The following is a 26,895-nucleotide window of genomic DNA, read 5'->3' on the forward strand; positions in this document are numbered from 1 at the left end:
AAGAAACACTGGGAAGTGAATGTAAATTGTTAGCACTACTGTCTATCTACCCAGGTTACTTATACCTTCGGAATCCAATACTTAATGTGCAACAAGAAAATTAGATTTACACACATATACTGTAACACATGTAAAATGTATGGGATTGCCTGTCATCTAGGGAAGGGAGTAGAGGGAGGGAGGGGAAAAATCTGGAAAAATGAATACAAGGGATAATGTTATTAAAAAAATTACTCATGCATAAATACTGTCAAAAAAATTATAATTATAAAATTAATTAAAAAAAAAAAAAGTACTTCCCAAGTGGTAGGGACACTTGAGAAGCACTGCCAAGGATGTGAAACTTATCCTTCCCTTCTCTTGCTTTCCCTTTCCCTCCACAAAATCGCAGGGAGTATATTACAGTTTTAAGAAGATATACTAGGATAGGTGCTTTTGCAGTTGGATATTTCTCAGTCAACACACCCAGCTTGCTAACTAACATTCCCTTCTCCCCACACCAATTTTAAGGCTGTTTTGCAGTGAAGTGTTATGGGATTATATTAAAAGATTTTCCCTCCTACTCTGAGATCACTTTATTCTATAATTTTGAGAGTTAATATCCATTAATGATTATCACTATAGATCCATGCAAATATGTATGTTCTGTTTAGGGACAGAAGAAATCTACTAGTCTGAAAGTAAAACATCACTGTTTTTATTATGTAAAATTTATTGAAAACCTAGAATGGGTCTTTCTTATGTAATACTATATATCCTAGAGGAAAAATCAAAATGTGATGATTAGCTCAGGGATTTAATATTGAGTTCTGATTCCAGGTCAGTACCAGTACTAATATAAATCATGTATGTGAAACTGTTTCCAACTATTCGGATATAATTATACATTGTCATTTTCCTAGATGCTCAATAAAAAAACCTGTTTTGGTGATTTAGAAAAGAGTTTAAAAAATGAGATTCCAGAGGGTAAAAAAAAAAATTGACCAGTTTATAGACCATAATTTTCAGTAAAACCTCCAACACTTGTACAATGGTTATATAAATTTCCTTTTTCTAATTTTCTTTTTTTCCTGTTAAATGGCACCATCATTTTCCCATACTCAGCCTTGAAGTAATTTTTGACTTCTAACTCCTTCACCCCACACATTCAATTCTCCTTTCTACCACTTGCTACCCAGTCTTCCATCATCTTATTGTAGTATTTTTTTCAATAGGTGATTAGTTGGTGTTGAAATTGTTTCTTTATCTTGTCTCTCTCTATTAAAGATCTTAAAGCTCTTTCAAGTCTGGACACTTCTATTTAACTTTTAAGTCCTTCCTTAACCTAGTTTCACTCATCTTCATTTTCAGGATTCTCTTATACAAATAAGGTTGTAACCCCAACATCTGGGGGGTGAGGGTGGCAGCTAGTTCTAACTGGGAAAGTCCATTGTTAAATTTTGAGTATGAGCATTTCCAAATTTGTTACAAATTTGTTACAAATCAGGACTTGACTTGTTTTGATTTCCTAAACTTAAATGTTAATAATTCAGAAGAAATTTAAAAGTGCATATATGCATATACACACATATGATGTGCCTATATGCATATCTATAATGTATATATACATGTATGTGTATAATGTATACATGAATATGTTAAACATTAACCAGCACATATCACTTGCACTCTGTAGGAATGCAGTTAAAGTTCAGGGAATGAGGTTATCACTGGACTAGAAGCCTGGTAACTACAGGGTAATAATAACAATAATTGGTGTTTATGTAAATTTTTAAAGTTTATAGAAGGCTTTATATCCATTTTCTCATTTGAGCCTGGTAATCTCCCTACAACATCCATAATAATTTATATTTTTCATCGTTCCTCAAGTTTTTCCCATTGTCTATTCAAATTCTAGCCACCCTACAAAGGCTCTTTCAAGATGCCTTTCCTGCAAATGCCAGAGGATGCTGATCTCATTTTAATGATAATCCATGTTTAATATGGTTATTACTAGAGAATGTAATTCTTGTCACTTGGTTTCCTAATTAGCCAAGAAAATATTAGATCTTATTTGGAAAAGGTACCTGTATGGCTATTCTACATTAGGGTTTGTGACTGTTGAAACTTCCTCATTTAAAAATTGGGAAACAGTTGCAACAATATAAGCAGAGAACAGATGGATTATTGCTTTTAAACTCAATGAACACTTATGGAGTATCAACTATATGCAAGATATTGTTGATGAGGTCCTAGATAGCTAGGTATATGTTATAAGAAAAGTCTGAAGTATAGAAAGGATTATAATACTCCCTGGGACAAGCAAGAAGGGCATATAGGAGATCAGCTAAGACTTAAGTGAGCCTTTTGTTCTTATATAAGTGGACTTTCATTACAGTTCCACCACAGGTGGAAGTCTCTAGAAACTCCAACTTACTGTATTCAATCAGAAAGCCAAGTTATGATATAAAATCTCCAAGGTTGTATTTCCCCTATAAAAGATTTGCGCTAAATTCCTTTTAGGGTTAGCTTATCATGGTGTTCTGCCTTTAGGTATTCAACCAACCAATCAATGGGGTAGTCTTTTTCCCTTACTAATCCGCTTTTGGGGTTAGCTAGCCAAACTCCTCTATGCGTTTAGCTTGCTAGCCTTTAATGGTGTCTTCCTTCTGATAAATTGTGAGTTTTACTAGGGAATTTTGTCTTTCCCCTTGCTAATTGTTAAACCTCCTTTCCTTGATAACTCCTATGTGTTAATTGACATAATAAATAGCACTACTTTGTTCCTGTGATAGATGTCTTGTCATAGTTGTTCCACATCATGAACGGAATTTCTATTATGCTATTTTCATAAAACATCCTTTTTACAATCAATTGTTCTTCTGAAACTGTTTCTATTTACCATTCCAGACGTCTATTTTACCTCTTCTTTTTTTTTTTTTTTCCCCTGAGGCTGGGGTTAAGTGACTTGCCTAGGGTCACACAGCTAGGAAGTGTTAAGTGTCTGAGACCAAATTTGAACTCAGGTCCTCCTGAAGTCAGGGCTGGTGCTCTATCCACTGCGCCACCTAGCTGCCCCTCTATTTTACCTCTTCACCATGATAAGTGGTAGGATTACATAAAAAAAAAAAAAATAAAGTCATCCTACCTTTGAAACCACTTCACCAGGAATTCCAGCTTAGGCACACAGAGCCAGTGTCACCACAGGGGTCAATTTCCTCATTGTATAAAATGAGGAAACTCCATTAGGTGACTTCTGAAATCCCCTTACAGATCTAAGACCGGAAAGGGTTAATCAAGATAACACTTTATTCCTCCCTTTTAAATTAAAGGAAGCCACCCTAAATTACATCAAATTCCTTTTGAGTGGGTGACTTTTTCATGAGAATAAAGCAAAAGAAGTAATTCATTTGGTCCCACAGCTTGAGGCATGGATCTCCTTCCCAGTTCTGGGCTGAGAGGAAAAGTGCTTGCCCACATATGAAGATCCAGTTTGGTGAGATTTTTGGTCTTGTTCTGGCACTGTGTGTACACACAGTGTTCACAAGGAGGAAAGAGTGGAGGAGCTTATCTTTAACCTTTCCCCTAAGTCATTCAGAAAAACAGGTTCTGATTAATCTCTGTGCCAGACACTTTTTGAAAGGAAAAAAAAATCCTCTTGGCCCCTGTGGGAGAAGAGGTGAAAAGGGAAAGCAAGAACACCCGGAACAGCAAGGAACAGAGGAAGCCTTAAAAGAAATTATTCCAAACCTTAAAAACGCCAAATAAATGGGCTTTTCCATAAATATGTGCATATATATGAAAAATAGTTTTCTATATAAAACTGAAGGTTTTAAAACTTGGTTTTAAAGAATATAAGGAATTAGCTTGTAATTGTAGCTTGCAAAGATATCCTGCTAGTCCTTTTTTTTTTTTTAATTGTTTTTGAAATGGGCATGTTTCAATATACAAAACAAAACAGAAAAAGAATGCGCATGAAACCAAAGATCTTTTACATACACCTTGCTTTTCAGGTGTGTCATAAATTTAGATTGTAGCTTTCAGGGCTTACCTGCTTATCTGTTTTCCTCTTAGCCTTCCTTCAGTTCCCTGCATTAAAAAAAAACAACGAAACTCTAAGTCTAAATGGAAATCCATCCTTTAGAGAAAGCCTTTCCTAACTCCTTCCATCCCCTCTGTTAATTATTTCGGATTTATTCTGTGCATAGACGGCTTTGTATATATTTGCTTACAGGCCGTCTCTCCCATTAAATTTTTTGAGGTAAGGGAATGCCACTTGTTTTCTATATACCTAGTACATAACATAAGGCCAGTCCTCTGGTAGGCGCTTAATAAATGTTGATTGGGTTTTTTGAATGACCCTCCCCCCTTTTTTTTCCTTTCCCTTTTTTAAACCTTTCCTTTTCCCTACACTTTTCTCCTGCCGTCCCCCAAACCCCCAGCATTTTTTTTTCTTGGCAAAAAGAAAGGGGAAACAAAACCCTCGGAACAAAAGCGCGCAGAGTAAAAGGTTCCGGGAAGACTCCGGACAGAGTCCACTTCGAAAGGGGAAACCTGGACACGCTAGAGCCGCGAGAATAGGTGCAATTCCGGGCAGGCGGAGATAGCAAACGCAACTCGGCGTGGCCGGTCCGGTTGGCTCTGTGGTTGGCAGAGCCAGGAGTTTGCGGGCGGGAGCGAGTCTCCGTAGCGCCCCAGGTGGCCGTCTCTGGTAGTCGCCGCCGCCCGGGTGATTCAGAAGCGGCTCCGCCTCCGCTGGGCTCGGCAAGTCCGGTTGTCGCTCGCTCGGTGGTTTCCTGGCCCGAGTGTCGCTCCCTCCGCCTCCCGCTCTTCCTCCCTCCCCTTCGGCCCCCTCCCGGAGCACGATGGACGCGGGGCCCCCCCGTTGCCGCCGCCGCCGCCGCCGCCGCCCCAGCGCGGGCCTCTAAGCAGCGGGGCCCGAGGAGCCGCGTGTCCGCGGGGGGACGGACCCTGCCGGGGCTGCCGTCGCCGCCTGGGGCTGGTGCGCGCTCGGCCGCTGGCTTCCGCTGTCACCGAGCACCCCTCAGGAGGAAGAGAAGCACGAAGGGCGGGGCTTTTCCTGCGGCGCCTGCCCGGCTCGACCTGCGCGGCCTACGGCTTCCCGCGAACTCGAGGACCGCAGCCGGGCCTGGCTCCGCCCGCGGCCTGGTACGGGGCGGACTAGAGAGGGAGCTCGGGGAAGGACGGGCCGGGCTGGGGGCTTGCGGCAGCGGGAACAGGATGGTTGGTCTGGAGCGCGGCGGCTCTGGTTCTTCAGGGTGGGCGGGGAATCGGAGCTTGGGAAGCTAGAGTCAGGTGCCCTGGCTCGGCCCCGGGAATAGACTGCCGCGGCCGAGAGAGGCAGCCCCAGCCTCGACTCTTTTGTTTCCCCTTGTCGGACCCAGGAGGCTACCAGCAGCCGCCTACCCTCTGCCTCGGTTCTTGGCACCGAGGGGTGCCTCCTTGCCCTTGAGAAGGGGCTCATCCTCTAGCCCCCGGTGAGACCACGACCCTCGGGCCCTGGAGTGGTGGGCAGTCCCCGGTTCGGGAGATTCTCCTAGCGCTCCCTCTGCCTCCGTCTCCCTTTTTTGTTCTTGGGGGTGGGTGGGAGGCTTCTCCATTTTTTCTCCCGAAGTTATTCTTCTTTCAGAGGACTTGGGACCAAACTTAAAAGTGGGGAGACACATAGAGGCAGAGACAAACTAGAGCCGAGGGGGTAAGGGAGAGAGAGAGATAACAGAGAGAGAGTGAGAAGGGAGAGGGAGATGTGGGAGGTCGGGTGCTCTTCAGTGAGCTGCCTGACTTGGGGATGTCTAAGCGCATATTCTGTTAGTCACTGTCCAGGGGTGCACAAAGGCACATGTTGTCGGTTTCATGTCTCTTTCCCCCTCCCTTCCCTATAGATTACGTGGGACTACAGAAGTCTTCCTGTTGTGTCAGTTACAAGGAACATCTGTAAATGACTTGCTTTGCTGCCCTGGATGCTCCTCTGCCCTTGATCTTTATCTTTTGCTTGCCTCTGCCCCGTTTTCCTCATTGAGGTGGGGGAAAGGAGGGAGGAAAAAAAGGAGTATGGATTAAATATGTTAATGGTTTAACCTGTATTTATCTATAGATACATTTCCATTATTTTTACTTTAGTTGTACTTTTTTAACTCCTGAAAACTTCTCTAGAGCCCCTTCTCAAATCTTTAATCTTGCTGCACGTGATGGAAAGCTTTTGAAAAAGGTGCTTTTAAACTTTAATACCAGTAACGTTTTCTGAAATGTAAGGTGAATAGAGAAATTGAATTTGATGATCTTGCAGATCATTTTGTAAATAAAAAAAAAAATTGAGTTTGACAGGGGGAAAAAAGGAAAGTTGTTTCATCTTTTTGTAATAGCAATAGTTGGATCTAAAGCTTGTCTTACTGTCTTTGACAAAAGCTTTCTGGTTAGGCAGCAACTTAATCAGCTTATGTTCTCTGGCACAACTGGTTTTAATTTAGTTTAGTAAGGAATACTGAATGTGAAATGGTTTATTGTATATGTATTGATGGTGTTTTTTTTTTTGTTTTTTTTTTTTTAATTCCTAGGAGAAGACATCAAAAATTTGATTGTGACTGATGTATTTTTGATGCTCACTGATCTGGCTTGGGCATTTTAAGGACTTTTTTCCTTTATTTTTTAATTTAAGCAAAGAGGCTTTTAAAAACCATGGCAGATGTGGACCCAGATACATTGCTGGAATGGCTACAGATGGGGCAGGGAGATGAAAGGGACATGCAACTAATAGCCCTTGAACAGCTATGTATGCTGCTTTTGATGTCTGACAACGTGGATCGTTGTTTTGAAACGTAAGTAAAACCCTTCATCATCTTCTTCCACTGGAGTTTCTGTAATGACATCTGTTTTCAACCATGGCCTGAATTGAGATTTTAAAAAATCTGCCCTTGGTTTTTGAAAATAAAGTTTTTCTCACCACTTAAAACTATCTTCAGAATTGTGGAAATGCATTTTTCTAAGCAACTGAAAAATGAAATAATAGCAGTAGTGATAATTGTGATGACACAGAGACTAAATAGGAAGCGATCATTTTTAATTGATTGGCTGATTCATTTCTAGAATATGCCTACATCAAAGAGAAGAATATAAATATTTGCCTCCTGTTATGTAGCTATTTCTATACCATGAAATTGACCCCAAAAAATGCTTTAGAGGATAATGAGTGTGGATTTTGGGGCTTTTGTCCTTTTGTGTGGTCAGAATAAAAATGTGGCTTTTAGTTTTCAATTTGGAGTGTAAAAATTGATGGGTGAGATCCATCAGAGATTTAATTTTTGAAATGGTAACGACAAATTGGAAATTTGGAGGTGGAACAAAGTCTTTAACTTTCCCCCCACCCCCAGAACATGAACTTTGAAAATAAAACTGGGTTAAATGCATGATTTATAGCAACCCTCTTGCTTTAGTGTTGAATTTTTGGATGATTTTATTTTAAGAATGTAGTTCTTACTGATTTATTGCTCAGAAAAAGGGATTTGGAACTTTCTGAAATTAGTTCCTTTACATTAGTTGCAAATAAGGACTGGAAAATAGTTGAAATATTAGCTGAGATTTAATATAATTAATTGCCTCTTAATTTCTGTGTTGTTGTAGGAATAAAAGTCATATTGTATATGTGATAAAGGTGTTTTGTTTGTCTTGATCTTTTGTTAGTTTAAAAATACCATTGATAATGGCATTAATATGAAAAACTTTGTAAACCAAAAAAAGTTTGCAAATCCCTTCAGTGACTCACTCTTTGAAGCAGAGTTTGATATGACAAACTTTTAGTACAACAATAACAATTATATAGGCTTGGATTAAAATGATTACTTTGAGTATGTTTTTGCAGAAATTTGAGGTATTTTGGCTTTCATATGATTTAAGTATCTGGCATTTTTGTGTGTGATGTGTTTGGCAGGGTCTAGGCAAATCTTTTTATTGATAATGGTACCTTATATTATCATAAGTTCTAATAGTAACATAGCATTGATTTATAATTACATTCTTCACTTCACGAAAGATGACATTGATAGCTTTAAAAGTTAGGTATGAGTTATTTGAAAAAATGTAATAAAATGGTCTAGAGAACCCCAAACTGATAGCTTTAATTTATACAGTATGGTGTAAATTAATCACACTTTTATATGATACTAGATAGTTGTCGCCTAACTAAATTTTATGAACAACTACTTTTTAAAAGCTTAAATTCTTACAGACAATGATTGCTAATTTACTCTTTAAAATAATTCTCTGGGAGTCTGTCATTTCCCTCGTTGGCCATTTCTGAGTAAATAAATGATCCTTGCTTTTTAAAATTTGAAATTAAGTTCAATAAACATTAAATGCCCACTGTTTACAAGGCATAATAGTTGTTGCTGAAATTATTTTTAAATTATAATATGTACATAAGTGAGAACACTAAAACCAAATAAACATTATGACTATCTCTACTTAAAAATAAATGTCTTTTTACAGTGTGTTCTTAATAATTTAATAATCATGGCCTCTAGATCTGTTCTCTTTTCATTCACATTTATGTACGGAAATATTTTTATAGACTTATAGTGTGTATGCTTTTCTTTAGATCTTTTTGTTTGTTTACATTGTATATACAATTCAATTACTTGTATTTATAATCTTTAGTTAATGGTGTAGTAAATGGCATTGTATTCCATTACATTTGGGGGAGTTATAGACCTGTGTTTTTGTTGGTGTAGAGGAGCAGTGTCAAATTCAAATAGAAATAAATTCCTGCAAGTTACATATTGATTTAGAAAACCATAAATTAGTATCATGTGATACTGTATTTTTATTTTACTTAATATTTCCCAATTACATTTTAATTTGATTTGGATCTCATTTGAGGTAGAAAGACACCTCTGGTACAGGGAAGCCTGAATGAGGAAACTCCTCCCTACCAAGGCATCTTGGCTTCCATTCTATTTACTGTCTTAGAGAGTTGCTTAGGTCACTGGCTTAAATGACTTGTTCATTTCCTTCTGCCCATGTATGTGTTAGAAGTGGGACCTGAACCCAGGCTTTCCTTATTTTGACAAAGGCTCTGTTGAACATTTGGCTTGTTTCTTATACTTTGAAATGACAAATAATATTGATTTATTTAGATTTATAAATATACATATATTTATATATGTGTATGCATGTATACATACATATGGATATGTAGCATTTTGACCTCTGATCTTTGTTTTTATGAAAATTTGTTTAGGGTATATTTCCAAAAGTGGATTGTTGGGCCAGATGTTTGATAAATATTTTTTTAAAATCTTAACTGTTTTAGTGTTTTGTTTTGTTTTTTTAAACAGGTATGCAATTCCTGTACTTTTACTTTAAAATTTTTTTCCATCATTACATCTTTCAGTTGTTGATCCTTGACAAATTATTCTGAATTTTCTTATCTAAAAGGGAACATAATAGCATATAGGAAGCAAATCTAATTTTGAGTAAAGGAAAAATCCCTAGACAAATGAAAAGTAAGTGATCTGAATTGTTTGCAAATATACAACTTTAGGCTTGTAGAGAATAGTTTTTAATGAAACAAATAGTGATACTGTTGATTTTTGAAGAATGTTCTGAATTAATTGGTTTTGGGGTTTTTGGTTTTTTGTATTTGAAAGCTAAACATTTATAATAGGTTTTTGTTTTGGATGAAAGATAATTTTCTGTTTTTGTCTGGATGCGGATTACTGTGGATTACCATGGCAAAAGAGAAGTCCAGTTAGCCAAGTGAGATTTTAAATTTTCTTTGGTGATTTGGAGGATTTGTAAACTCTTCATTGTGGGTCTCTCTAATTTTTTGAATACCATCCATTTAAGCCTCATTTTGTGTAACTTTTGGCCAAGTCCTTTTTTAAATCCTTCACAGGAGTTATGTTTTTTCCTTACTTGATATTAATAAAGTTAATATTCCATTCTCTTTAGTGGAATATTGAGATTTCATTTTGCAAACTTGAGATTTCCTTTTGAGGGATTAAATTCTTGTAACCACAAAAATGTGAAAGTTTAATTTTTATCAAGTCCCTTCCTTAGTTGTCAAAGCCAGAAAGTCTATGGTTTCAGAAATTTCTCTACTTATTTGATCTATGTTATATTAGTCAATGAACATTTATTAACTACCCATTTTTACATTCTTACAGTTTATAAAACAAAGTCACCTCTTCTTAACAAAGGTTGTAATCTTTATAACCTTTGGAATTGAGCAGGACAAACTGTCAAACCTGTCTTGTAGATGTTGAGAGGTTCAGAGACTTGCCTAGAAGGTCATACAGCCCCATTTAAGTGACAGAACTAAGATGAACCACTTCTTAGGAATTGCACTCTAGATTATTTTTCACTTTGTTATGCTACCTACCACTGTATCTGGACTGACTTTGATACTGTGCTTTCTAAAGAATTTATTTATGAAAGTAATTCTATCACTATGTAATGCTATATGAAGTTTGAACAATGTTTTTTAGAAAGCAGTTCATTTTCTTTTATTTCAAGTTTAACTGCTGTAGATCATTAAATTCCATTAAGATTTCATAAAATTCCAGATCATGTTTAGGTAAGCTAAAGAATCACACATAGATCCTACTGTTTTCATAGATACATTAAATTTCTTTCTTCTTTTTCTTTTTTTTTTTTTTTTTTTTTTGCTTCTTTTGATCTGCCTCTTGCTCTATGAGGTTTCAGAAGGAAGTTAATGATTCATATTTATTGTGAACCATTCTTGTTCTCTAGCAAAAGTGAGATTTTTTTTTTTTTTTTTTTTTTTTTGGGTGGATAAGCGTATGGTTGATGTATATGATAAACTTCCCCTTACTAAGATATTCACTTATCTTTAATAATAGTCCCTCCTATATTTCTTTGAATTTCTTTCTTTGAAATTCAAAGAAATTTTAAATACTTTATATGTTTTTCATTTAGGACAAACTTGAATAGGGCTATGCTTTCGTTAATTAAAAAAATTTTTTAAAGTCTTTTTTCCCCACCCCTTACTCCCCATTATCTTCATTTCTAAATATCCCTTTTTTGCTTCCCTACCTAATACTCTATTAAGGGTAATTTGGATAGTTTGAAAATTTTTTGTTAAAATCATTCGACTTTAAGAATCTGAAAGTTCTGAGAGATACTAAGTTAGTAGCTATTTTATTTTGGTCAGAGTTCTTCAAAATATCCTTCTGCAATATGCTTCATCTTTCTAAAGCATTAGGAATTAGGAAAGTAATTGAATTAGGAATTTCTTGAATTAGGAATTAGGAAACTAAAATTCTCAAAGTTCACTGAGTAATATTCTGACAGGATGATTTTGAAATTTTTTAGTTTGGGAATAACAATATAAATAAATTTACTAAATTTATATTATGTAAGCTAGTATTTTAAGGCACTAATAATGTTTTGCTCTGAGGATTTTGGAATTCTTGAGCCAGAGTTGTATTATATTAAGCATATTTAAACACAAATTAGGGTTTTTGCCCTTTTAAGCCAGTCATTTTAGATCTAAAATGATAAAAGCTATAGACTGTTAAATTAACCATTAATCATTTCAAAGCTGATTATTTAGATTTAAATACTTGGTAGTATATTAAAAAATAGACATAGAAATCACAAGCTGCTCAGTAACCATTTAATGTTAAGACATTAATAACTGAAGACCAGTAAGATGAGAAAATGCCAGAATCTCTGCTGCTATGGTTAGTCTTGATTTTGCCAAGATCAAATAGTACTTATTTTGAAAACAAATTCATACATTGACCCTAAAAGGAACATATGTTTCCCGTAAACTCAGAGAGATCCCTTAATTAGAGAGTTTAAATGGAGAAGAGCATCAATCAATGTGTTTAATTTTTAAAAAACTAAGGATGTTACAACAGTTTAGATATCTTACTAGTGATCAAAATTACCAGATATTCTAGAAACTATGTAATTGGGTAAAATATGATACATATTTTCACATCTGCAGAGATTTTAGCATTGGAGCTAGATTGGAATTGGCTTTTTCTTGACATAGCATAATTTGCCGATTGGTTTTTTGCTTTGAAAACTTATGTCACAGTAATGCTATAATTTAAATTATAGATAGCTCTCTTTTGACAGATTTATTACCTGTATAATCCTGAATAATTAGCAGTAGGGTAAAATTCTCTTTATTGAGTCCTATTTTCCCATTGATGTCCATTGATGATTAGATGTATGTTCTTGTAGAAAATAGTTTTTGGAAAATGAGAGTAGATTGAAAAGATCTTAGTAACTTGAAGTTCTTAGCAGTCTTTATAAGTAGGCATCTAAATAGTGTGAATATAGGAACATTACTAAAATGTTCTTGTTCAAAATATCACCCATTTCACTGATTCACAATTGGAAAGGATCTCAACAACTCTTGCACCATAAATAGGAAATCCTTCTTCAGCATCCCTAGGAAGTGATCATTCAGCTTCTTTTAGATGACCTCCAGGGATAGAGAAGTCCCTTCCTCTAAATGCAGTCCTTTCTCCTGAGAGTTGGGCTCATTAGGATATTTTTCCCAGTTGAAGTATTCTGCCTCTTTGAAGTTGTCATGTCTTGCTCTCCTAGCTTTTTTGGGAGAAGGCAGGAAGCATGACTAATCCATTTTCTATTATGGCTAGCCTTCAAATACTTGAAGACAGTTATTATAATTCCCCACTTTTTCTTTAGGTTAAACATAATTAGTTTTTCTTACCTGATCTTTCTATAGTATAATCTTCAGTGCTCTAGCAATCTTTGTCATTCTTCTGGCTTGTTATTATCTTTCCTAAAATATTGGTTCCAGAACTAAATATAATACTCCAGAGGGATAACCCAAAGCTTCTTAAACTGTGAATCGTGATCCCATATGGGATAATGTAACTGAATGTGGGTTTCACAAAATATCAAACTATTGATCAACTCAGAAAACTTTGAAAAACTTGAGGAAAAAAAAAATCTAAAAATTTCCTGCAGTAGCAAATATTCCCAGTATTTAATTCTTCATGTAAAAATAAAATAAGTATATCCACCTCATTAATACTTAAACTTGCTTTCATCTCTAATAAAAGGTAAAATTATATGTATGCCGGGGGCAGCTAGGTGGCGCAGTGGATAGAGCACCAGCCTTGAATTGAGGAGGACCCGAGTTCAAATTTGTCTCAGACACTTAACACTTCCTAGTTGTGTGACCCTGGGCAAGTCACTTAACCCCAGCCTAAAAAAAAAATATATATATATATATATATATATATGTGTGTGTGTGTGTGTGTGTGTATGTCAAAAATTGTTTTAAAATAAATCTTTTATGATTTATTGTCATTAAATGTTTGATTTATATTTCAATTTTATGTACCTATATATACCTGGGTCACAAACCTTTCTCATTCAAAAAGAGGTTGTGAATGGAAAAAAATTTAAGAAGCCCTTTTTTAACCAGGGTTATCATTTCCATATTTTGGATGTTAAACTTTTAAGGCAGTTTAAGATTATGTTGAGAGACTTTGTGATACAGTAGATAAAGAACTGTTCAGTATTTACTTTCACTTTGCCCCCATATTAATTATTGCTAAAAATGAAAAGCTTCATAGGATTTAGAATAGATTCTTGTGTCATATTGTTGAGTGTTTTAAAAAAATCAAGAAAAACCATAAATAGAATAGAGACTTTATTCCTTCTCTTTTGGTAGAAAGAACAACAGCAGTAACATTAGTGTATCTTTTGCTTTCCTTGGAACTAATGTCGTTACCTTTTACCTTATTGGTGCTTTTTTTTCCTGTCTCTTTTTCTAACCAGTGGATTATAGAGAAGTGGGTCAACTGTTGATCCAGTCCTTCATCTACCTCTTTGTCCTCAAACTCTCTCTTGCTCTGTGACAGATGTCCCTTAAAATGGATATGTTCCTGAAAATTTTATTAGGCAAAGTTCTTGGGCATGTCATGATTTGTCCTTGGTGAAATCATGTGACATGAAATACTTACATGATAGGTATAATAGTGCTATACAGTACTGAATAGTATTACATTATAACCTAGAGGTCATTTACTACAATCCCTTAATTTACAGATGAGATTTGTAGGTCTAGAAAGGTTTTGACTTGTTCTAGTTTATACAGTTAGAGCAAAACTGGGATTTGAACTCAGTACTTTTAGCTCCAAATCTTACACTTTTCCCACTGGACCAGACTGCTTATCTCTGGTCATGTCTGTAAAGTATGTTTTATATATGTGCATATACATATAGATTTTTATATACACACATGCATACACATATATATGGAAAAGCCTGGAGTTTTACCTTTTGTCTATTCCTTATTTTTCTTTTATATATGAGTTGAAGGAAACATATACACTAGTGTATAGTCTGGGAGTTATTTTTATCTCACTAGTGCTAAATTGAACCAGTCTAGAAGCAGGGAGATGGCTAGAATATGTTATAAATGAACTAAATTTATTGCCTAATTTAGAGAGAATGTTTCTTGAGTTTTCTTATAATGGAGCATACAAAGACTATCTTCTGAGGTTAAAGAAAAGATGGCTCAAATATGGAATTTGAAACACAAAATTTTATTTTATCATTATGTTTGAATTGAATTTCTTCCAGTATGAAAATAAAAATTAGGCTCTAATTTTGAGAGGGGCTCTGAGAAGCAATTTATTGACTCCAAAGCTTATCTCTATGTCCACTATATTATACTTTATGGATTATTTTGTCAGTGCTAAAGTTGTGACACAGTATTTGTATCTCTCTACAATCTTGAGACAAGATTTTAATCTTGTTTTTATATATATATACATATATATATATTGTTTCTACACAGTAATTCTGACACTAATTGCAGGTTCTGTTTTATAATTTTGGTTTAGTTCTACAAACATTTGTATTAATCTTAATCCTTTTGCAGGATAGGCCAGTGCTCAATATTGGGAATAATCTTTTCATTTCTACCTTTTATATGTAAAGTCTATTATTTTCATTTCCATTTTGGAGATTAAACGAAACATTTAATAGGTTACTACTCTTTCAGCAACTTTATCAGTCAATTGAGAATTTTAGTATTTCATCACAGGAGTAAATACTGTTATTTTATTTCTATCAAAGCATTGTTAAGAATTGATATATCTAGTGATACTTATAAAAAATTCTTCTTCTTGTTGAGTTCAGTTGTGTCTGACTTTTCTGTAACCTCATTTGGAATTTTCTTGGCAAAAATACTGGAGTGATTTGCCATTTCTTCCTCCAGCTCATTTTATAGATGAAGAAACTGAGACAAATAGGATGAAGTGGCTTGCTCAGGGTCTAGGCTGAATTTGAACTTAGGAAGAGGAATTTTCTTGACTCCAGGCCTGGCATTCTATTCACTATGCCAACTTCCTGCCCTGTAAATTAAAAAGACAAAACAAAACAGTTATTAAAAGCATTTGAAACAAAAAACACTAGTTTTAGGGAAAGTTACACATTTTTAATTGAAATCTCTGGGCAAGACTTTTTAATTATTCCTTTGGATAAAATAGTAAGTCATTAGAAGGGTCTCAGCAAGACTGGTAATATTTTGACTTAATGATTCACTGGATAGTGTCAAATTGGTTTTCCCATTTGTTGGTGGGTATGTGGTTTTGGGTTGTTTTCTGCTTTGTGATTGTTTTGTTGGAAAATCTATTTGGGATGTTGTGATATAAGAAGTTTGAATGTAAGGAATATATGGATTGATGAATTCAAATGTACTATCTTCCAGTGAAGGGAATGGAATATTATTTAAAAATATAAATATACTAAAATAGGTGTGTGGGTTTGGGTTAGTCTATAACCTTTGTCAATTTTGAAGGAAAGTATATATTTTTTCTTATTTGTAGAATATCTCTGCTTTTTTTCAGTGTTTAAGACAATCAGGCTCTATTTTTTTTAAGTTTTTGCCTTAAAATACATTTAGGTTTTAAATTTGTCTTAAATACAGCCAAAAATTTGTGACTTTGAGAAAGCTGATATAAATTTGATAATAAAAAGTTTAGAGTTGAATATGAATGCTTTTTTTTGACACTAAAAAAAAAAACCCAGCTACAGAAATCTTAAATCAGAATTTTTACATTCTAATGAATGTTTTTATCTTGAGAGTCTTTATGCTTTAGTTCAATGATGCCAATTTTGTAATTATCTTAAGAAATTGTGTTGCATTATTTTGGCAGATTCTAGATATTCATGTTTGAGAGCAATGCTATGTAAATTTTTATTGCACATTTATATCAGTGAAAAAATTATATATGTGTGTGTGTGTGCTTGCTTATAAATTATATATTTGTATATTGTACTAACAGTTATATACATTTTAAAACAAAATAGAAATTTTAAATGATGAATTAAGGATGAAGAAGTATTTGATCCTAAACAATAGGAAGTCTTTGGAGTTATTTATTATGGAGTTTTTTGATTAGGGGAGTGATGAGGTTATATGTATTTTTTTTTTAATTTTATTTATTTATAATTTTTTGACAGTATATATGCATGAGTAATTTTTTTTTATAACATTATCCCTTGTATTCATTTTTCCAAATTATCCCCTCCCTCCCTCTACTCCCTCCCCTTGATGACAGGCAATCCCATACATTTTACGTGTGTTATAGTAGGTTATATGTATTCTTAAAGAAAGTTTCTTTGACAGTTCTATGGAGGAAGAATTGAAAATGATCAAAACTTTAGCTAGGCAGACTAATAAGAAGGCTTATTATGGTCCAGGAAAAGGGGAGAAACTAAACTATAATAATAATTTATCTTGTGAGTAGAGAAAAGGGTCTAAATGTAAGAGGAAAATAAGAGAGGTAGTGTCAGCAAAACCTGACATCTGATTAAATATGAGGAATGAGGAAGAATTAACAGTTAAAGATGAGACTGAGTTAATGAATTTAGGTGACTGGTTTTGTTGGAAATAATCCCTTGTTAAAGGGGCAGCTAGGTGATGGAGTGGATAGAGCACCAGCCCTAAAGTCAGGAGGACTTAAGTTCAAATGTGGCCTCAGACACTTAACACTCCCTAGCTGTGTGACCCTGGGCAAGTCACTTGACCCCCAATTGCCTCAGCAAACAAGTGCAAAAAAAAAAAAAAAAAAAAAAAAAAAGGAAATAATTCCTTGGTGATTCAGGAGGAATCAAGCTATCTCTCTCACTTTGCAGACCACTACATAAAAGGATGGCAAAGTTAAGCTTTGAGTCAGAAAGACCTGAGTTCAAAACCTGCCTCTTCACATTGATAGCTTGTGTAAAGTTGGGCACAACTAAGACTTAGCTCACTTTATACACATACATTTGTATGTTGTCTCCCCCATCAGACTGATAGCTCCTTGAGAATAGGGGTTGTCTTTTGCCTCTTTTTTTTATATACTCAGAGCTTAGCACCATACCTGGTACATAGTAGATGCTTAACTGACTTAACTGATTTATTATTATCCTCTAGTCTTCCAGCCACAAGTATAGAATATATTGTGTAGAACACTTGCTCTTACTGGATGCTTTTATGTGTGTGTGTGTGTGTGTGTGTGTGTGTGTGTGTGTGTGTGTGTGTGTGTGTGTGTTTTCTAAGATTTGAATAGTTGACCTTTGACTTGATGGGGAAGTCCTGAGTATTCCTCTATACCAATGAAATGATATGTCCAGACCAAAATTGAGACAAAGTTTGATAAAACAGAATCTGGAGTTTATGGAACTAAAAGTTGGAGATTGATTTGCCAGGCTGGATTAAGAAGGGTTAATTGTGTTACTGATCCTGTGGTTTTGCTGCTTTTTTGTAAATAAGGAAGCCAATGTTCCTAGTGCTATTGTCAAACATACTTGGCTGATAGGAATTTGTAAATATGGTAAGTAATGGTGCTGCCAATAGAAGGTAAGTCAGATGAGATTCTGTTAAACCCTTTCTGCAGAATCAAGTTTTGTGTAAGCTACATGCCAGATGTGTATATGATTTGCCTCTAAAGCCTTGGAAAATGAAATCTTACAAGTGATGTTTAAGATTTTTTAAGGCTTTAGATTGCTTTCCCCCCCCCCCCAGTTTTTTTCTTTTAAAATAAGAGCTGTTAAGTAGCAAATTTGACTGATGATAATTTTACTATTTGTACCAGCCCTTTGAAAATATAAATAGCTATGTAAATAACTCTATATGTTGAGGAAACCTAATATGGAGTGTGCTTCAAATTAGAAACAGAAGTGTCTACTTCTTAGTATGGCTCCTGTTTTCATACTAACTCAGATCAGTTCTTAAATTCTTAAATCCTGTTATATCTGCTGTATCTGATCTCTTAGCAACTAGCCTCTGGCAAGAGGCCATCTCCTCTTGGCACAGTTGGGAACCTGAGAGATTGGGTGAGGGGTATAATATTGCCCTCTATGGAAACAAAGAAGGTAGAAGTGGGGAGTTCTTGGGAGGAAAATTGATGAGTTCCATTTTGGACATAGCTATGTTGAAGCTAGTGCTACTTATATATAACTATTGAATATCCAGTTAGAAATGTCTGAAAGACAGTTGGAAGTGCAAAACTGGAGGTTAGCAGAGAATTTGGGGCAGGATAAGTGGATTTGAGAATCATTAGTATAGAGGCAGTGATAAAATCCGTGGGAACTAATGGGATTACCAAGTGAAATAGTATAGATGGAGAGAAAAAAGGGCCCAGGACACAATATCTATGGTTAAAAGGTATGATTTGGAAAGAGGATCCAACCTCTCATTTTATAGATGAGAAAACTAAGGCCCAGAGGAGGTAAAGGAATTGCCCAGATTCAGACAGATAGTGTCAAAGGCAGAATTCAAACTGAGAACTTTGTCTGTCTGCTATATACACATCATGCTTAAAAAGAGGCTACAAGCCAAGACTAAAGTAGAGGGAGTGTTGGTGTGGGTTTTTTTTGTTTGTAGATGATTGTGTATTCAATGCTGCCTCCTGAGCTGAGATACCACGAAGCATGGATAAGTTCTCTGCTGCTTATGCTAATTATGGCCTTGAAATTAACACCAAGAAAATATAGGTCCTCCATAAGCTAAGGCCACACCATCCAAGTGTGGAACTATTGTTAACAGCTAATGGAGTTTTGAATCTATGGATAAGCTCACTTACCTTGGCACAGTGTATTTTCCAGAGACCTACACATTAACAATGAAGTTGAGACATACATTGGAGAGCTAGCTCAATGTTTGGGAGGCTCTGAGGAAAAGTGTGGGAGAAGAAATGGTAGACTGAGTACCACATGAAGGTCTAGAGAGTGCTGTGCAGACCTCCATGTTGTGTGCGCCTGTGAAACCTGCACAGTCTACCAGCGCCATGTAAGGAAACTGAATCTTTTCCATTTGCATTGTCTCAGGAAGATTCTGAAGATTACCTGGCAAGATTAGGTACCAGACACCGAGGTCCTTTCTTGAACTAGACCTCCAGGCATTCCAACTCTACTGCAGAGAGCAACTCCATTGGGCTGGCCACAAGGTTCAAATGCCAAATGTAAATGTACACTTGCCAAAAAGATTATTTAATGGAGAGCTCACACAGGGCAAGCACTTACAAGGTTGTCAATAAAAGCTATATAAAGACACTCTCAAGGTCTCTTGACTTAAGAATTGATTGTGTGACACTGGCACAGGACCACCCGGCATGGTGTGCCCTCATCAGAGAATGTGTTGTTCTCTGTGAGCAAAGCAGAAGGGGTACACATTTGGAGAATCCATCCCAAATGTTCACATGGGCTGTTTGTGCCCAACTTGTGATAGAGTATTCCAATCTCATATTGTTCTAATCAACCAGTCAGACACACTGTAATTTAACTCAAACATAGTGATGTTGTTTTTGTCCTATTCGAGAACCAAGGACAACAACCAACAAAACAACACATAATACTTCCTCTTCCCAATTTTCTGGTTAATACAGAATTGACACATTGTATATGTGTAAATTTGGTTTTCAACTAGATATAAGAAGTGCCTTCTGATTCTATTTTATATTTAGCTACTTTGTATCTATCAACTTTATACTCATATATACTTCTTGTCTAACCTATTAGAAGGGAAACTTCTTGTGAACAGTTGTTTGAATTTTTTTTTTTTTTTTTTTTTTTTGGTATTTGTATCTTCAATGCCTGACATAGTAGGTGCCATATACTTTTTTTTTGTAAATAAGTTTTATTTCGATATTAGATATTTAATAAGAATATCTTTTCAAACTCCTTAGAATATTTTAAAAAATATTTTAATAGTTTTTATTTACCAGATATATGGATTAATTTTACAACATTGACAATTGCCAAACCTTTTGTTCTAATTTTTCCCCTCGTTCCCCCCCTCCCCCCATGGCAGGTTGACCAATACATGTTAAATATGTTAAAGTATAAATTAAATACAATATATGTATACATATCCAAGCAGTTGTTTTGCTGTACAAACAGAATTGGACTTTGAAATAGTATAGTGTGCAATTAGCCTGTGAAGGAAATCCAAAATGCAGGCGAACAAAATTAGAGGGATTGGGAATTCCATGTAGTGGTTCATACTCATTTCCCAGAGTTCTTTCGCTGGGTATAGCTGGTTCAGTTTGTTACTGCTCTATTGGAACTGATTTGGTTCATCTCATTATTGAAGATGGCCACGTCCATCAGAATTGATCATCATATAGTATTGCTGTTACAATGAAGTATACAATGATCTCCTGGTCCTGCTCATTTCACTCAGCATCAGTTCATGTAAGTCTCTCCAGGCCTTTCTGAAATCATCCTGCTGGTCATTTCTTTTTTTTTTTTATTCATTTTTCCAAATTATCCCCTCCCTCCCTCCACTCCCTCCCCCATGACAGGCAATCCCATACATTTTACATGTGTTACAATATAACCTAGATACAATATATGTGTGTAAATACCATTTTCTTGTTGCACATTAATTATTAGCTTCCGAAGGTATAAGTAACCTGGGTAGATAGACAGTAGTGCTCACAATTTACATTCACTTCCCAGTGTTCCTTCTCTGGGTATAGTTATTTCTGTCCATCATTGATCAACTGGAAGTGAGTTGGATCTTCTTTATGTTGAAGATTTCCACTTCCATCAGAATACATCCTCATACAGTATTGTTGTTGAAGTGTATAGTGATCTTCTGGTTCTGCTCATTTCACTCAGCATCAGTTGATGTAAGTCTCTCCAGGCCTCTCTATATTCCTCCTGCTGGTCATTTCTTACAGAGCAATAATATTCCATAACCTTCATATACCACAATTTACCCAACCATTCTCCAATTGATGGACATCCATTCAACTTCCAGTTTCTAGCTACAACAAAAAGAGCTGCCACAAACATTTTGGCACATACAGGTCCCTTTCCCCTCTTTAGTATTTCTTTGGGATATAATCCCAATAACAGCAATGCTGGGTCAAAGGGTATGCATAGTTTGACAACTTTTTGGGCATAGTTCCAAATTGCTCTCCAGAATGGCTGGATTCTTTCACAACTCCACCAACAATGTATCAGTGTCCCAGTTTTCCCACATCCCCTCCAACATTCATCATTATTTGTTCCTGTCATCTTAGCCAATCTGACAGGTGTGTAGTGGTATCTCAGAGTTGTCTTAATTTGCATTTCTCTGATCAGTAGTGATTTGGAACACTCTTTCATATGAGTGGAAATAGTTTCAATTTCATCATCTGAGAATTGTCTGTTCATATCCTTTGACCATTTATCAATTGGAGAATGGTTTAGTTTCCTATAAATCAAGGTCAGTTCTCTCTATATTTTGGAAATGAGACCTTTGTCAGAACCTTTACTTTTAAAAATATTTTCCCAATTTGTTACTTCCCTTCTAATCTTGTTTGCATTAGTATTGTTTGTACAGAAACTTTTTAGTTTGATGTAATCAAAATCTTCTATTTTGTGATCAATAATGATCTCTAGTTCTCCTCTGGTCATAAATTCCTTCCTCCTCCACAGGTCTGATAGGTAGACTATTCTCTGTTCCTCTAATCTATTTATTATCTCACTCTTTATGCCTAAATCATGGACCCATTTTGATCTTATCTTGGTATATGGTGTTAAGTGTGGATCCATATCTAATTTCTGCCATACTAATTTCCAGTTTTCCCAACAGTTTCTTCCGAATAATGAATTTTTGTCCCTAATGTTGGTATCTTTGGGTTTGTCAAAGACTAGATTGCTGTAGATGTACCCTTTTTTGTCCTTTGTATCCAATCTGTTCCACTGATCTACCGTTCTATTTCTTAGCCAGTACCAAATGGTTTTGGTGACTGCTGCTACATAATATAGCTTTAGATCAGGTACACTTAGACCACCTTCCTCTGACTTTTTTTTTTCATTAGTTCCCTTGCAATTCTCGACCTTTTGTTCTTCCAGACAAATTTTGTTGTTATTTTTTCTAGGTCATTAAAATAGTTTCTTGGGAGTCTGATTGGTATAGCACTAAATAAATAGATTAGTTTGGGGAGTATTGTCATCTTTATTATATTCGCTCGGCCTATCCAAGAGCACTGAATGTCTTTCCAATTCCTGCTGGTCATTTCTTACAGAACAATAATATTCCATAATATTCATAATACCACAAGTTATTCAGTCATTCTCCAATTGATGGGCATCCACGTAGTTTCCAGTTTCTGGCCACTACAAAGAGGGCTGCCACAAACATTCTTGCACATACAGGTCCCTTTCCCTTCTTTAGTATTTCTTTGGGATATAAGCCCAGTAGTAACACTGCTGGGTCAAAGGGTATGCACAGTTTGATAACTTTTTGAGCATAGTTCCAAATTGCTCTCCAGAATGGTGCCATATACTTATAATGGTATTTCTTGGTCACCCAAGGTCACACAGATAAATACTGCATAATTGGAACATGAATCCAGTTCCTGTGTTCTTTCCACTGTAGCATGATGCCCTTGCTTCCATTATGATTTAGGTAATTACAGCTTAAAAGATATTATAGGTTTGTTTTGGCTCAGACTTTACCCTATAAAGAATGAGTTAAATGTCTTCCATTAGATTTAAATAGATCACAATCTCTATATATATGTCAATGTCATGAAAAGAATATTCGATTTGGAGTTACAATGTAGGTTTTAATCTTGGTCCTAATGGTGCCTGTGTGGGTCATTTTACTTTTTGTAGCTTTTAGTTCTTCATTATAAGATAGGTATACATACTACTTGTACTACATCATAGAGATATTATGAGGAGAAAAAAATCTATTTATTTTTTATCAATCCATGCAGTCATTTCTTTATTTTTGTTTAAAATTTTTAAAAATATTTTTACTTTTTCAATTATATGTAAAGATAGTTTTTTGACATTAATTTTTGAAAGATTTTGAGTTCCAAGGTTTTTTCTCCTTCCTTCCTTCCTTGCCTTACCTACCCCAGTTCAACAGCAATAAGTCTGATACAGATTATGCACATATAATCATTTTAAGTATATTTCTATTTTTGTTTTTTGGTGAGGCAATTGGGGTTAAATGACTTGCCCAGGGTTATACATCTAGTAAGTTTTAAGTGTCTGAGGTTACATTTGAACACAAGCCTTCCTGACTCTATGGCCCTTGTTGCCCCTTGTATTTCTTCACGTTATGAAAGATAAGTAAGAATAAAAGGGGGGAAAAAATAAAAGTAAAAATAATATGCTTTGATCCACATTCAGTCTCTCTGGATGCATTTGGCATTTTCTATCATGAGTATATTGGAATTGTGTTGGATTATCTTTGCTGAGAAGAACTAAGTTTATCATAGTTGATCATTACATAATCTTGCTTTTACTCTGTACAATGTTCTCCTGATTCTGCTCTCTTCATTTAACATCAGTTCATAAAGTCTTTCCAAGCTTTTCTGAAATTAGCTTGCTCATCTTTTTTTTTAAAGAACGTTAATATTGCATTACATTCATATATTATAACTTATTCAGTCATTTCCTACTTTATGGGCATACACTTATTTTCCAATTCCTTGCCACTATGTCAAAAAGAGCTGCTTCAAACATTTTTGCGCACATGGATCCCATGGATCCTTTTTCCCTCTTTTATAATCTGTGAGGAAAATCTTGTACAAAACTTTAAAGCCAAAAGAAATATGAGTGTGGGGGCAGCTAGGTGGTGAAGTGGATAGAGCATCAGCCTTGAATTCAGGAGGACCTGAGTTCAAATCTGGACTCAGACACTTAACATTTCCTAGCTGTGTGACCCTGGGCAAGTCACTTAACCCCAGCCTCAGGGGGAAAAAAAAAAAGAAATATGAGTGTAAATTGTCTGGTACCTCATTTATAAATGTCTGTTTAATTGTACTTCAGAGAATGTTGAAGTGTTGGTTAATAATTGCAGAACAATAGAAAATAAAGGTCTAAAATAATGAAACTTCTTTTGGTACAAATGGCAGAGAAATTTTTGAAATAATCTAGGAATAAATAAAGTATATTGCCATGGTGGTTCTGCTTGCAACCAGTATGAACTTAGGGATGTTGTTTATTCTCTCTGTTTTTATTTCTTTAACTTTAAAGGGGGAATTAAATTAGATATGAAAGTCTAATTCATATATCACAGTTCAATTATTCCCCAAGATCAGTATCCATTTTGTTTCTACTTTCTTTGTTCTGGGTTAAAGGTTGTGAATATGAATGGTTTAGTGAATGTTCTTGTATAATTCCAGATAGATTTCTAGAGTGGTTGAAAAGATTCATATTTCTAACCCACATGTGCATCTCTTTTTGTAGTAGCAAGGAACTGGGAATTGAATGGATGCCCATCAGTTGGGGAATGGCTGAATAAGTTATAGTATAACATTTATCAAACGGCAAGTATCTTTAGAAGGATTGCACATGTTTAACCTATGCTGGATTACTTACTGTTTAGAGGAGGGGAAATATGGGAAGGGAGAAAATTTGGGAACACAAGGTTTTGCAAGGGTAGATATTGAAAACTATCTTTGCATGTATTTTGGAAAAATAAAAAGTTATAAAAATTTTTTTAAATGAGAAAATGGCTTCATAGCTCTGCTAATGAAATGTGTATGCTTTTCTTCTAAGACATTTTTTGTCTTTACCAATTTGCTGGTTGAAACAAATAGTTAATGAATAGAATTTATTACATTTGTTAAAATAAATTTATTGGTATCTTTTTTTTTTAATATCTCCTAAATTTTTTCCTTGCATGTCTCTCTTTCTCTTTCTTAGGTACCCATCCTTTATAATAAACTTTTATTTAATGAAAAAAGAAAAAGAGGACCAGCAAAATAAATCAGTAACATTGAAAATATTTGACAATAAATGCAATGCTCCATTCCTAGGAATCCCTCCCCCTCCCTGCAAAAGGATGGGGGAAGAGATATTTATTCCCATATCTCTTCAAAGCCTATTCTTTGTAATTTTTATTTTCGATTATATTTTGTGATGGTTCTTTTCATGTAGTAGTTCCTGCCTATTGTTTTCTTGGCTCTGCTTACATTTTATCAATTCTGATGAATCTTTTCATATGTGTCTGTATTCATAATTTTTTTCTTTTGCATCTCCAATGCTTAGCACAGGACTTGGCTCAAAGTAGTCACTTAATAAATGCTTATTGAATAATATTTATCCTTTGGGGCCAGACTTATTTTTTTCTTAAATAATTCTAGAACATTAATTTTTTTATTGTTTGGTGATAATTCTTATATTTTTGGATCTCCTTACTTTACTCTGCATCAGTTCATGTAGGTCTTTCCAGAAACTTACCAAAACTTCTTTGTAGTTAGTGTATTCTTTGTTTCTTACAGTATGGTGGCTAACTTACATTCATGTGGCACATTTATTTTTAACTTTTCCTTAAACGGTATCCATCTACTTGATTTCCAGTGCAACAAAAAGTGCAGCTGTAAATATTTTGATGGTATATGGGGGTCTTTTAAAAAAAAAAAAAACAATGACTTCCTTAGTGTATATACAGCATTGCAATGCCTGGGTCAAAGAATCTTTTCAGATGTAAATTTTTCTTTGAACTAGAGATTTATCCCATAAATTTTTATGTATTTTCTCATTCTCTGTGGAATATATATATTATTGTTATTTCATTAGGTCTTTGTCTTTGATATATCTATTTATTATTTATGTTGGCATTACTTAATTTTTCTTCAGATTTTGTCCTAGGCTCATATTTTCTTTATTTATTACTGGGTTTAAAAAAAATTCAGTATTTTCCAAGTCCATGTGAAGATAATTTTTAACATTCATTTTTCTAAGTCTTTGTGCTCCACATTTTTCTTCCTGACTTTCCCCCTCTCCAAGATGGCAAGTAATCTGATATAGATTAAATATTTACAGTTCTTTTAAACATTTCCATTTTTGTCATTTTGTGCAAGAAAAATCAGACCAAAAGGGGGAAAAAGATAGGAGAAAGAAAGAAACAAATAAAAAGTGTTTTTTGGCCATATTCAGTCTCCACATATCTCTCTCTCTCTCTGGAGATGGATGGCACTTTGCATGTCAAATCTATTGGAATTGCCTTGAATCACCTCATTGTTGAAAAGAGCCAAGTTCATTACAGTTGATCATCACATAATCTTCTTGTTGCTGTGTACAATATTTTCTTGGTTCTATTCACTTCACTTAACATCAGCTCATTTAAGTCTTTCCAGGCTTTCCTAAAATAAGCTTGCACATCATTTCTTATAGAATAATATTGCTTCACATTCATGTACTATAATTTATTCAACCATTTCCCAGTTGATGAGTATCCACTCAGTTTCCAGTTCATTACCACTACAGAAAGGACTGCCACAAACATTTTTGTAGATGTGGCTCCTTTTCCCTTCACTCCTAAGATACTCTAGGATCTAGCCTCTCGTGCTGTTTTTTCATAAACTTACATATTTATTCTGTCATGTTCTTTGTTTTTTCTTTTCTCATCACAATGTGGTACTCATTCTTTATTTCAGC

General features: G+C 35.1%; 1 protein-coding gene across 4 annotated transcripts in view; it reads left to right on the forward strand.

The window, feature by feature from the left end:
- The first annotated feature begins 5,010 nt into the window (after positions 1 to 5,010).
- The window catches only part of HECTD1 (HECT domain E3 ubiquitin protein ligase 1), a 91,491-nt gene continuing 69,606 nt past the window's right edge, over positions 5,011 to 26,895 (forward strand). For 3 of the 4 annotated variants that reach the window (XM_074289558.1, XM_074289560.1, XM_074289562.1), the window contains exons 1-2: positions 5,011 to 5,148; positions 6,555 to 6,815. In XM_074289558.1, coding sequence (XP_074145659.1) covers positions 6,676 to 6,815 — 140 coding nt within the window. In that variant the 5' untranslated portion in view covers positions 5,011 to 5,148; positions 6,555 to 6,675. The remainder of the gene's footprint in view (positions 5,149 to 6,554; positions 6,816 to 26,895) is intronic. The other variant, XM_074289559.1, reaches the window with a different exon arrangement.

The sequence above is a fragment of the Sminthopsis crassicaudata genome, chromosome 2 (genome assembly GCF_048593235.1).
Source record: "Sminthopsis crassicaudata isolate SCR6 chromosome 2, ASM4859323v1, whole genome shotgun sequence".
Classification (NCBI taxonomy): Eukaryota; Metazoa; Chordata; class Mammalia; order Dasyuromorphia; family Dasyuridae; genus Sminthopsis; species Sminthopsis crassicaudata.